Source organism: Oreochromis aureus, linkage group 23, assembly GCF_013358895.1.
Source record: "Oreochromis aureus strain Israel breed Guangdong linkage group 23, ZZ_aureus, whole genome shotgun sequence".
Lineage (NCBI taxonomy): Eukaryota > Metazoa > Chordata > Actinopteri > Cichliformes > Cichlidae > Oreochromis > Oreochromis aureus.
Genome location: NC_052963.1, coordinates 29553626 through 29567020, shown reverse-complemented (window position 1 = coordinate 29567020; position 13395 = coordinate 29553626). Strand labels below are relative to the sequence as shown.

The 13395-nt window shown below is 41.9% G+C and overlaps 1 protein-coding gene across 1 annotated transcript; it reads right to left on the bottom strand.

The window, feature by feature from the left end:
• Window positions 1-393: 393 nt before the first annotated feature.
• On the bottom strand, window positions 394-13172 carry LOC120436302 (NACHT, LRR and PYD domains-containing protein 12-like). Its single transcript, XM_039607071.1, has 7 exons — window positions 13146-13172; window positions 7464-7507; window positions 6978-7262; window positions 4634-5090; window positions 2385-2558; window positions 1077-1250; window positions 394-526 (listed from the first exon to the last, which is right to left on the bottom strand). Exons 2-7 carry the CDS (start codon window positions 7501-7503, stop codon window positions 394-396), a joined length of 1263 nt encoding a protein of 420 aa, XP_039463005.1. The 5' UTR covers window positions 7504-7507; window positions 13146-13172.
• Between the last annotated feature and the right edge of the window lie 223 nt (window positions 13173-13395).

Sequence of the window (13395 nt, the reverse complement as noted above, 5' to 3'; positions counted from 1 at the left end):
TGTTTGTGAGATACTACCAACAGCAAACAACATTCATCTGAAGTTGTTTATCATTGTAAGATAAGCAAGAGAAGACAAAAGTAAAGGACATGAAGTAGTGGCATAAAAAAGCATCTGGAGTGGAAAGAGGGGAGCGGAGACGGAATGGGAAGTTGACCAACAGCCTTATAGCTGCATTACTTTGTGTTAGACGGTAACCTCTGGTACCAGTGCCGACCTCTCAATTTTAAATATATGTAGACCTTGAGGGTTCTCGGGAGGGGCTGTGCTGACATTGGCAGTTATCTTGCAAAGGGTCATGGGCACCATACCCCTCCCATGTTTAAATACACTTTGGAACAACAGGCATCAACACTACGTATATGAGAAGGCAGAGTGAGGCATGGGGTCTTCTCACACCCCTGTTCTCTGGTCGCCATCTGGTGCGAGGAGCCGGGAGAAGGAGCTGGTCAGGGTCTGGGATGCTGGTCGGGGTCTGGGATGCTGGGCCTCCCAGCTGCTGTGGGACCAGGGGCAGTCTATTTGTCTCCATCCCAGAGCAAAGGGAAAACACAAGCCCTGCCAGTGGCTGGTCCCCCCGCCCACTGGTGCATTAGTGGTGCTTGCAGATATTGGTAGCTGCTTCAAGCTTTATTCACAGTTGTCAGTGTTTAAATGAAGCATGTGGCCAATTTAGAATAATCATTCCCTGGAGCCCCTGGAGCAAATTCACTCAGGTACAGATAAAATATTTAAAGCTATTTTTAGCATAAGTTGAATAGGGCATTGTTTCTCTAAATATTTGAAAAATTCAATTTTTGAGAGCAGAAATTTGATCATTTGGATGAAACAAGAGAAAAAAAGAAATCTAGTTTCTTTTTAAAGACAGATAAATGTGACAACAATGCCAGGAAAAAAATTCTAAAAAGAATTCTTATATATGGAAGTGGATGGAAGTGGTGCTGAAGTGAGACTCAGATCAGATCAAAATCTAATTTCAAGAAATCAGATTGTAGAAAAATGTATTCTAAAACTGCTCTTTTTGCAGGAATATATTTTATATTTTAAATGATCAGTGGAAAAGTTAGAATGCTGACCTGAGAGTTTCCAGTGTGCAATATGGACTCTCCAGTCCATGAGACAGAAGCCCCACTCCTGAATCTTGCAGGTCATTGTTACTCAGGTTCAGCTCTCTCAGACTTGAGAGCTGGGAACCGAGAATTGAGGACAGTGCTCCACAGCTTCTCTGTGACAAGTTAGAGTGACTCAGTCTGAAAAATAAAAGACAAACAATAAAACAAATATGGTACAGTGTGAAGTTTAGCAATATTTAATCCTCTTTCTTTAGAACAGTGTTTACCAACCTTTTGGAGCCATGGCATATATTTCACATTAAAAACATAACACAACACACTACCCAAAAAAAAAAAAAGTCACAAAAAGCATATTTATAATTTTTCCCCATGCACCACGCATAGCGGAATGGGCTCAGTTTGTCCCAAGTATACCTTTTTTGTTTTTTTTCTGACCACTATGCTAGGGCCTTTATCTGGGTTGGAATTTTCTTCAGGACCCAGGTCAGACTGACTACTTTTTCTTTTCAAATATTTATCTATTGCTATGACACGCTGCATTGTCTCACTGACAGCGTGAATATTGTGTAATTTCTTCTTTGTCTTCTTCTGTTTTACTAGCAACCCATTTAATTAGAGCAGGCAGTGGTACTACCCTCTAGTGGAAGAAAATGCAATTGTTCTGCCTGTTACTCATGCCAGTTGCTTAGAGTCCTAATCAGGTGGAACAAAATAATCTTCCACGGCACACCTTTGTGCCATGGCACAGTGGTTTGGAAACACTGCTTTAGAAAACCTTAACACCAAGCTAAGATACAATAGCATGTCGATGACCTTGGTCGAAATATTTAATTGATTAATTCTGACAAACAAAATGTTATTTGATCTGACCTCAAATTACTCAAGTTAGAGTTCCGACTCTGCAGACCAGAAGAAAGAAGTTTCAGTCCTGGAGCATGCAGGTTGCTTATACTCAGGTTCACCTCTCTCAGACTAGAACACTTGTAGCTGAGAAATGAAGACAGAGATTCACAGCTGCTCTCTGAGAGGTTACAGATGCTCAATCTGAAAATGAAGACATGAACAATACAAAAGACTACATTGTTATAATGCAACCAGGATCAATAGTAATAATTAGTCCTTGCATTTTAAAGAATCCTTATTGTCTTGTGCTGTACAGGTTAGACGTGATTTTTTTTTTTTTACTCTAACTTACATTAAAAATGCTCAGAAACAATAACAGATGGATAATGTTGACTTTTGTTGCATGTTTTTTTTAATTGGTTAATTTTGTCAATTGATTAAAAAAAACAGAACGTAATATTATCTGACGTGAGAATATTCAGTTTGCAGTGTGGACTCTGCACCACAGCTAAAAGCTTCTTCACTCCATAATCCCTGAGGCTGTTGGTACTCAGGTCCAGCTCTTTCAGACTACAGGACTGGGAACTGAGAACTGAAAACAGATCTTCACACACCCTCTCTGAGAGGTTACAGCTGTTCAGTCTGAAAAATCAAACAAACACCCAAATATAACAACTTTGACGTAAACAAAAAAGGTTATACATTCTAATCTAATAATGTCTACATATATTACAATTCATGGTCAGGTGAAAAACTTAACTGTAACTCAAAAAAAATAAATAAAAAACTGAAATGTTCTTGGTAGAAACACAATTATATTGATATATCTAGATTGGAATTAGTGAGTTACTGGTAGATTTAGTGAGCTCAGGCTCAAGTGCAGGCTAGTTGGGACCCTCTGGCTCTGGTTCATGTTCAGGTGATATGGGAGCCTTAGGCTTTAGCTCAGGCCAAGGTTCAACTGACACAAGAACCTCATGTTTGGGTTCCAGTTCAGGCAGTGGCATGGTGACCACAGGCGGCAGCGTCGAGTTCAAAGGCAACACAGGATTCTATGGAGACTCCAGAGGCTAGGGTTGCTCAGCAGTGCTTCTGGCTGATACTAAAAGCTGAGGCTGCTGAGCCAAGCAATGAAAACTCAGAACTCTAGATTGAAGACCCAGGACCACTGTGGGTTAAAGACCCGAAAACATGCCACTCTAGTAGCAATTTCTGTTATCAACTACAAATGAAGTTCTTGATTTTGTTCTGATGATCATTAAGTTAGATCCTTTTTTAAAAGGGGGGAGGGGGGGGGGCAACACCATTTACACTGTTCATGTTACAAATACAGGGATTAGTAAATATTTACTTACAGAGCTTTGTTGGAGGCTTTGACCACTGGCAGCAGCCTCAGAAGGGCCTCCTCTGAAGCGGAGTATTTCTTCAGGTCAAACACATCCAGATCTTTTTCTGATGACAGTAAGATGAAGACCAGAGCTGACCACTGAGCAGGAGAAAGTTTATCTATCGGGAGGCATCCTGATCTGAGGGATTTTTGGATCTCCTCCACTAGAGAACGATCATTCAGTTCATTCAGACAGTGGAACAGATTGATGCTTTTCTCTGCAGACAGATTTTGACTGAGCTTCTTCTTGATGTACTGGACTGTTTCCTGATTAGTCTGTGAGCTACTTCCTGTCTGTGTCAGCAGACCTCGTAGGAGAGTCTGATTGGTCTGCAGTGAAAATCCCAGGAAGAAGCGGAGGAACAAGTCCAGGTGTCCATTTGGACTCTGTAAGGCCTTGTCCACAGCACTCTGGTAGATGTATGCCGATTCTACTTCCGTTTTTGATGCTTGTTTTTTTCCAAATAATTTCGACGTCAAGGAGGTAATTTGTTGTTCTTCCAGCAGATTGACTGCAGAGTTGATTAAGGTCAGATGGACATGAAGAGCAGCCAGAAACTCCTGAACACTCAGATGGATGAAACAGTACATCTTGTCCTGGTAGAGTCCACTCTCCTCTTTAAAGATCTGTGTGAACACTCCTGAGTACACTGAGGCTGCTTCGATATCGATGCCACACTCTGTCAGGTCTGATTCATAGAAGATCAGGTTTCCTTTCTGCAGCTGATGAAAAGCCAGTTTTCCCAGAGACTCAATCATCTTCCTGCTCTCTGGACTCCAGTGTGGATCTGTCTCAGCTCCTCCATCATACTTGACCTTCTTCACTTTGGCCAGAACCACCAGGAAGTGGATATACATCTCAGTCAGGGTCTTGGGAAGCTGTCCTCCCTCTCTGCTTTTCAGAATATTCTCCAGAACTGTAGCAGTGATCCAGCAGAAGACTGGGATGTGGCACATTATGTAGAGGCTTCTTGATGTCTTGATGTGGGAGATGATCATGCTAGCCTGCTTTTTTTCTCTGTATCTCTTTCTGAAGTACTCCTCCTTCTGTGGGTCAGTGAACCCTCTGACCTCTGTCACCATGTCAACACAGTCAGGAGGGATTTGATTACCTGCTGCAGGTCGTGTGGTTATCCAGAGGTGAGCAGAGGGAAGCAGGTACCCCCTGATAAGGTTTATCAGCAGCACATCCACTGAGGTGGACTTTCTAGTGTCAGTTAGGATTGTAGTTTTGTGGAAGTCCAGAGGAAGCTGACACTCATCCAGACCATCAAAGATGAACACAACTTGGAAGTCTTCAAAGCTGCAGATTCCTGCTTCTTTGGTTTCAGTAAAGAAGTGATGAACAAGTTCCACCAAGCTGAACTTTTCCTCTTTCAACACATTCAGCTCTCTGAAAGTGAATGGAAATATGAACTGGATGTCCTGGTTGGCTTTGTCTTCAGCCCAGTCGAGGGTGTATTTCTGAGTTAAAACTGTTTTCCCAATGCCAGCCACTCCCTTTGTCAGCACTGTTCTGATTGGTTCATCTCTTCCAGGTGAATCTTTAAACATGTCTTCTTGTCTGATTGTTGTTTCTGGTCTATCTGGCTCCCTGGATGCGGTTTCAATCTGTCTGACCTCATGTTCATCATTGACCTCTGCAGTTCCTCCCTCTATGATGTAGAGCTCTGTGTAGATCTTATTCAGAAGGGTTGGGTTTCCTGCTTTAGCAATCCCCTCAAACACACACTGGAACTTCTTCTTCAGTTTAGATTTAAGTCTTGGCTGACAATTTTGAAGAGCCTCTGAAGTAAAAAATAAATATAATTAACAGCAGATTAAAGTCAGTTCTAAAGTAGTCCAAACAACATCAAAGAAAGTAGCAAGGGCAACTTTTTTTCCTCAAATTTGATTACCAAAGAAGAAATGTTAGAAATGATAACTGCGCAATCCTACTGTTAAGCTTACAAAAATGTATTCAGTCACAATTTCACTAATATGAAAAGATTGGGTATTGGACATTGTGTGCATTTGTATAATTTGTACTCTTATTTCTTATAGGTTTTGGTATTTAGAGGCATTATCCAACAGAAGTGACAGCATCTAGTGCATTACATTGCCAAAAGTATCCACTCACTCTAATCACTCCAATCACTTCCATGTCCGTGTGTATAAAACTAAGCACCTGGACTGCTTCTACAAACACTTGTGAAAGAATAGGTCCAACATGCTACCACAATAGCATATGTCCCATATGTGGAATAAGTCCTGTTATGAAATTTCCTTACTGCCATATATTAAAAAAAGTGGAAGTGATTGGGAATGATAACACTTCAGCCACAAAGTGCTAGTCCAGGTAAAATCACAGAGTGGCATCTGCCGATGGTCAGGCATATAGTGTGTAGAGGTGCCCAACTTTTTGGATAGCTAGTTCGCTCCAAATTTCAAGCGACTTTTAGATTAGCTGAAAAACAGTGCATAGAGAGCTTCGTGTAATGAGTTTCCATGACCAAGCAGCTGCAAGTTGTTCTTCAGGAGTTGGGCTCAGCCCCTTAGTTCCAGTGAAAGGAACTCTTAATGCTTCATGCATGCGCAATCATCCGGGTAAGTTAATCCCCCAAATTTAGTACTGTTCATCTGAATGTAGCGTTTTCAATGGGACTGAAAATGTTGGTTGCTAAATGAAGAGGTTCCTGTCTCTTCACATCCTTTCCTTGTTTGGTTTGTTATATTCTGTACACTTGTTCTACCCTAAGGTCATGAGAAACACATTTGGCTTCATTCAGTAAAGTGATGCTCAGTCTGGAGTGCAACAGATAATCACAAAACTTTTAGGAATCTTTAAGTTTATAAAATTAAATTGGGCTTTGTGGCTTTTCATAGGTAAGCAATGCCCACATGTCCAGGCTAAACAAGTTTTCAGTTCTCTGGGCCACTTCTTCAAATTTTACTCCCAAAATTTATCACATAAAGTGTCATAATGTCCTCCTACTGCTAACTCAGCTGTTTAAAAGAAGCATCTTAAGGAATGCTCAGCAATTCACTTTAAATTCCTACTTTAAATGGGAATAAGGATCTGTCAATTGTTACTTTTAAAATTGAATAATTTTTCTTAAAGGATTTCTGAAACACTCAAGTCACATGAATGACACTTGGATGTTTTTAAGAATCAATTAGCATGGTTTTAACAATTAAATATGACTGCCCTTAAATATAACTAAAGTTTTCAGACAGTGGTCGCAGTATGTATTTAAAAGAGTGATTCTGAGTAGTCTATATTAAGCTAAACAGATATATAAAATAAGTTTGTTAAATATTCTAGTATAATATAATAATTCTAAAGTATAATAATTTTGTTTATCTCTTTAAGTACACAAAACACACAAAACATCCTTGACAAGTACAACATTTATCCTATTCCGCCGTATTATTTTTCAGTTCGTCAGTTTCAACATGTTGCTAAGCAAGTTTGTAGTCAGACTGGCCATAGATTTATGACGGCCTTCAAAATTACTCCACAGCATTTCAAACATGTTTTCTTTGTGAACAACACTTTAACAAATACAAATGTATGACAAAGAATGATGTTCTTGCCCTCTCCTTTTTCTTACATTGTATTCTGAGAGTTAACTCTCTCACAACTCAATAAACCATGTAAAGAGACCATTCTTGCAGAAAAAAAGTGACCTCACCTTGTTGAGCAGATGAATCAGAGTATAAACGCAGCTGAGAGAAAAGAGAAAGATCTATAGTCTGAAGATATCTGATCATTATCCTGCTGGCTTTGTCCCCTTTCTTCCTCACTGTGTCGATGAAGCAGCGTGCCTTATCTGCTCTGACTGGGTTCTTCTCCAGTATTGACTCTTTCTCCAATTCATTTAAAACACCATCACTTACAAGGGCCTCCAGGAGCTGTTTAAGGATTTCTGTTGACACCCTCCAAACAAAGGCTGACCGCACCCTGGCAAGCTCCTCCTCTATGGGAAGAAGAAAGAGACGTAAACATGTCTATCACTCAAATATTTAAGCATGTGCCAAAGAAGGGTTGAGCCAGGTTGCAACACATGTGGATGAGATGTAATGATGACCATAAAAAAAATAACAAAAAAATAAGAAAAGGGATCTACCTTGTGTCTATTAATCAATAGATCTCATCAGAAAAACCACTGATCTCCTACCTGCTAAAGAAGCTGCTTTGATTGGTGGTTCTTTCATCATATTTCTATAAAAACATGAGAAGATGATTTTACCAGAAGAAACAGTGAACACAGTCATGTCTCACATCATATGATTTCATTTATATGAAACGTTTAGTGCATGGACCACATACACCCAAAACCTTGTTCAAATGTGATCACATTTGAACAAGGGCCAGAATCTTTCTCAGCAGATACTTTGAGGGCCAGATGTTCTCATAAAATAAACTTAATATAATATTGTAGGTGATATTTTGTTATTTGATTGCACTCATTTCCCTTCCAAATTCCAAATATCCCTTAGTCTTTGTTATTGTTAACAGACTCACATTACATGTACTGCAGCAATGCAATATTTTAGGCTTTATATTTGTGAGGCTGTCAAGTTATCCATCATGCACACATGTTGTGTTGTAGTTTGTGGAGTTGTCGTAGGTGAAAGCTTTTCTGAATATATAGTATATGGCACTCTTGAAGACCCTTAACCTTTTTAACCCAAAAGGCTTTCTGAAGTTTCTGCTTGAAGATTGTATGCTCAAAATTAATTGATTATTTCTCTACAATTACAAACTGTGTACACCATCTTGCCATCAGAATAAAGTTAACACTTGGTTAAAGTTAACAGACTCAGTCTGTGGATTTATCAGAAAATGCGTGGAAGATGTCGTCCCATCCAGAACAGTTAAATCCTTCCCAAATCAAAAACCCTGGATTAACGGAGATGTTCGCACGGCACTAGCGGCACGGAGCACCGCTTTTGCCTCCGCGAACACATCAGACTACAAACACGCACATTACCAACTCCGGAAGACGATCAAAGCAGCCAAACGTGAGTACAGGGACAGGGTGGAGCAACAGTTTGACAACCCTCGGAGTATGTGGCAGGGACTAAACACAATCACAGACTTTAGAGGGAAAACCAGCACACCGCAGACCACGGCCTCTCTGTATGAGGATCTAAACGTATTCTACGCTAGATTCGACACAGCGAACACCATGAGACCGGACAGTGTGCGCACCGCGGATGACGTCAGTGCGCACACTGTGTCTGAGGAGGATGTGCGGAAGTACTTCAGGAGAGTGAACCCACGCAAAGCTACTGGTCCGGACGGGATTCCCGGCCGCGTCCTCAAGTCATGCGCGCGGCTCAGCTGGCTGGGTGTTTACACACATCTTCAACCTTTCCTCTCTCTGTCTGTAGTCCCAGCCTGCTTCAAAATGGCCACCATCGTCCCTGTACCCAAATCCTCCACCATCTCCTCATTGAACGACTGGCGACCTGTAGCCCTGACCCCTATCGTGAGCAAATGCTTCGAGAAGCTGGTCAGGGACTTCATCTGCTCCGCACTACCCGACTCACTGACCCTCTACAGTTCGCATACCGCCACAACAGGTCCACTGATGATGCCATAGCCCTGACACTCCATGCTGCCCTGTCACACCTGGAGAAGAGAGACACGTATGTGAGAATGCTGTTTGTAGATTACAGCTCAGCATTCAATACCATCGTTCCCTCAAAGCTGGACAGGAAACTGCAGGATCTAGGACTGAGCAGCTCCCTCTGCAGCTGGATCCTTAACTTCCTGTCTGACAGACGCCAAGTGGTCAGACTGGGCAGCACCACCTCATCCCCCATCACACTGAACACTGGTGCTCCACAGGGGTGTGTACTGAGCCCTCTCCTGTACTCACTCTACACCACGACTGCACGGCCACTAACAACTCCAACATCATTGTGAAGTTTGCGGACGACACTACAGTGGTGGGTCTTATCACCAACGGTGATGAGACAGCCTACAGGGAGGAGGTCAGCGCCCTGACCCACTGGTGTCAAGACAACCATCTCACCCTCAACGTCGCAAAGACAAAGGAGCTGATAGTGGACTTCCGGAGGTGCAGAGGAGTACACACCCCATCACCATCAACGGCGCCGCTGTGGAGAGAGTGAGCAGCTTCCGCTTCCTTGGTGTAGATCTGGCTGAGGATCTTACGTGGTCAGTACACATAAACAAGACAGTGAAGAAGGCGCAGCAGCGCCTCTTCTTTCTCAGGAGACTGAAAAGATTCGGCATGAGCCCCGCATCCTCAGGACCTTCTATCGCTGTGCCATTGAGAGCATCCTCACTGGATGCATCACCACCTGGTATGGCAACAGCACCGCTTACAACCGCAAAGCTCTCCAGAGAGTAGTGCGGTGTGCTGAACGGATAATTGAGGTGAGCTTCCCTCCTCCAAGACATCTACAGGAAGCGGTGCCTGAGGAAAGCGGGAGGATCATCAAGGACTCCAGTCACCCCAGCCATAAACTGTTCAGACTACTTCCATCAGGAAGGAGGTTCTGCAGCATCCGGTCCCGAACCAGCAGACTGAGAGACAGCTTTTTCCACCAGGCCATCAGACTGCTGAACACGTCATAGACACCTCACCCTCACTACTGGAACTTCAACATTATGCACTCCATACTGTACATTAATGCCACTGTTTTGCACATACCTACCTCTGTATATTTTATATTTTATATATCTTATTTTATTGTTTACTCTATTTCATTTGTAAAACATGTATATACACACTCACACACACACTCACACACACACACACACACACACACACGTAGAAAAACATATTTAGTACACACATTCAGTAATGTATATACCTTCATATATGGTACATATATTTATTACTTTTTAGATTAACCATTTTTATATTTTGCTTGTTGCACGTTATTGTATTTTGCACAACTCTGTTGCTTGTGAAGCTCAAGACACAAGAATTTCACTCGCATGTACTGTACCAGTGTACCTGCACATGTGACGTGACAATAAAGGTGATTTGATTTGATTTGATTTGATTTGACACTAGTGAGTCTTAATGGGCCAATAAGTCAAGCATAACAGCAGATGGAATGCAGAAAAATGCTCCAAGTATAACAAGCTATTCACCACTAATGTGAGGAAGGTGATGCCGCTGACCCAGGTGGCCATGTTGACAGCTGTTTTTGACACTGCTATGTTGGTGTGCGTGGGATGAGCGGGCATCAGCGCCAGAGATGCCTCCAGGATCAACAAACAATCCACATGGTGGAAGAATCATTGGTCAGAATTTAGAGGCGTTGGTAAGGGAGTCAGTAAGGGTCAGAGGTCACTGAACAAACTGCTCTCCATTATGGACAACCATCACACCCAATGCACTCCACAATGCTGAGGCAGCAGAGCTCCTTCTCCCTTAGACTGATTCAACATCACTGCCATGAAGAACTCTTCAGTAAATCAAACTCCAAATCTCTGATTGTTGTTGAGAAGATCCGGTATTTAAAATGTAATTTATCACTGTATTTTATACACTGACTTTCTGAGCTCTTTATGACATATTTCTCCACAGTGACATCACTTCATCTGTTCTTCCTATATTTTAACTTTTTTTTTTAATTGTTGGGTCATAGTCAGTGAGAGATATGTCAAACCTATCTAATGAATGATGCCTGCAGTCATGATTCAGTACCATGGAAGACCTTGGGCATGCTGTTCTTGCCTGACTGTCCAATTACAGTGACCATTTAGTCTAAACTAGTTAAAATTCAAAGGTCACAGATTCAATAAAGACACAATGATTGTCGGAACTGTCACACTGATACTTAAAGTGTTCACTGAGTAACATGGAGGGAAACCGTCCACCTTAAAGATGCAGGTAGCCGGTGTTTGAATTTTCCTCTTTAATGTGTAAAGTTAATCAGGAGTAGCTAATTTACATGAAATGCTTAATTTGAGGAGACCTCTGACCTTTATTTACCTGCTGAACACACCTGTTTCTTCTTCCTTCGGTTTCACGATCAATGCAAGAATAATCCATTAGCCTGTTTTGTGCTTTTGATCTGCTCTGTTAAATTTACTGCATTACACTGTTTATAGAAACTCTTCGTTTCATGTGTTTCAGATTAAAATTCTCATGACCACATAATTTCACATCAAGGCTTTTATTGTGAAACATTAGTAGCAGGAAGTGTGTTTTTCCTCTTTGAAGACAAACCAAGTGTAAATGTGTGTGCTGGTGAGCTCACAGTCAGTGTTTGTGCTCCTCTTTTCTCTCCGAGGCCTCACAAATGCTCACTCTGTTTGTACAATATATCAATTATTTTCAAATGATAACTGTTGTACACGAATGACTGACCCGACCACATCGTTCGCAACAGCCAGCCACACACACACACAACAACCTCAGGTCCCGGCACGTCTAATGCCGGGGAGACATGATGAACTGATGGAGCTCTGGTGTGTCAGCCTCCCCCGCAGCTGCGCCGCAAACCATGCCCTGCCACAATAAAGCTGCTAAACAGCTATCATTGAAAATATGAGTTCAAATGGAGATAAAATGACATCATGAGGGAATTTTAACCACCCTGTTCATCAAAAAGACGATAAGGAGAAAGTGTGAGACGACCTCTTGGTTTAAGTGAGTGCAGCAGCGAAAATATTCAAATAAAGCTGAATAATTTAAAGAGAGCAGAAGAAGAAAAGTCCTGGAGGAACTTTCAGTCTCTTTAAGTTACAGACAGGGCTGGACTGGGACAAAAAATCGGCCCGGGCATTTTGACTAGAGACCGGCCCACCAGGTATTATAGGAAAAGCCATAAAGCCTTTCAATGAAAACAAACGCTGTTGTGACAGTGATGTACACTGTCTTGTTGGTATATGTATGATTTCTATACATTTTACATCAGATGAAAACTTTGGTTGTAAGATTCAGATAATTATTTATTAAAATCTAGAAATTTTAAATGAGAATAAGAAAGAAAAGTATTTCTTTGTGCCCCCCTTTCCCTGTTAATGCCCTACCTGGCCCCCTGGTAAAACTTTGCTAGACCCGCCCCTGCACAGTTACCAGCTGTCAGCTACATAGCAAAGGATCCTGGTGTTATTTGTGTCTCAGAAACAGTTCATAACTTCCCTTTAAGTCATTCACCTAAAAGGTAAACCTGTTTCTCCATCACCTGTTCAGCTCTGATGATTCAGTAAGAACATCTCCTGGTTTCATCTTCATGTTTCCCTCTCACCACATATCCAAACCGATATCATGACCAGCAGCTTTACAGCTGTGGCTCCAGCAAACATCAACTGATACTAGAAATTAGTATCAAATAAATTCTAACAACAGCTGATCAAGCTTAAACGTGCTGCTGTTGTTTAGCACAACATCCGCTGGTTTCCTCTTTCTGGCGCAAAGTGGGAGATAAACAAACAAGAGAGAAAAGCCGATCAGCTGATCATTGATCAGTTTCATGATTGAAGTAGCAACAGGAGAGGGAGGGGGAGAGAATGAGAGAAGAGGAGGCAGCTGTGCAGCGTAAAGACAGAATAACTCCAGCTTTGTGTCTTTTCCATTCTAGCTGAAGTACGGGACAAGTCAGCTCAATACGAAACGCGTAATATTTTCTCTGAATATGGGACAATTCCGTTTTTTACAGGACGGTTGGCAACTATAATAATTAACCTTATGAACAAAATAAAGTTCACTATTAGTAACATCGTAGCACCCGCCCAGTCATGCTAGCTAGTACACAGTACGAGTTATTGTAACTGACTGTAAAAAGTCAGCACAACGAAGATAAACTCCACCTAAACTTGGTTTATATCTGACCCAGATAGACTGCAGGTCATAACTTCTTACCTGAAGTTCAGTTCACCTGACACTCGGACTGGCGGCCACCTCGAGTCTCTCCTCCTCCTGCCTCTCCTTTCCCTCATCCACCTGCTGGCCTCTGTGGAAGCTCCGCCATTGCCACCACCAAACAACTGAGTTATTTTTACACACTGGCCAGCATCTGGCCAATCCACCACCTTTCATTGTTTATACCGTTACAAAACAAAACAAAACAAAACAAAACCCATCGGCCCATAAAAACAAAGAATCACCATCG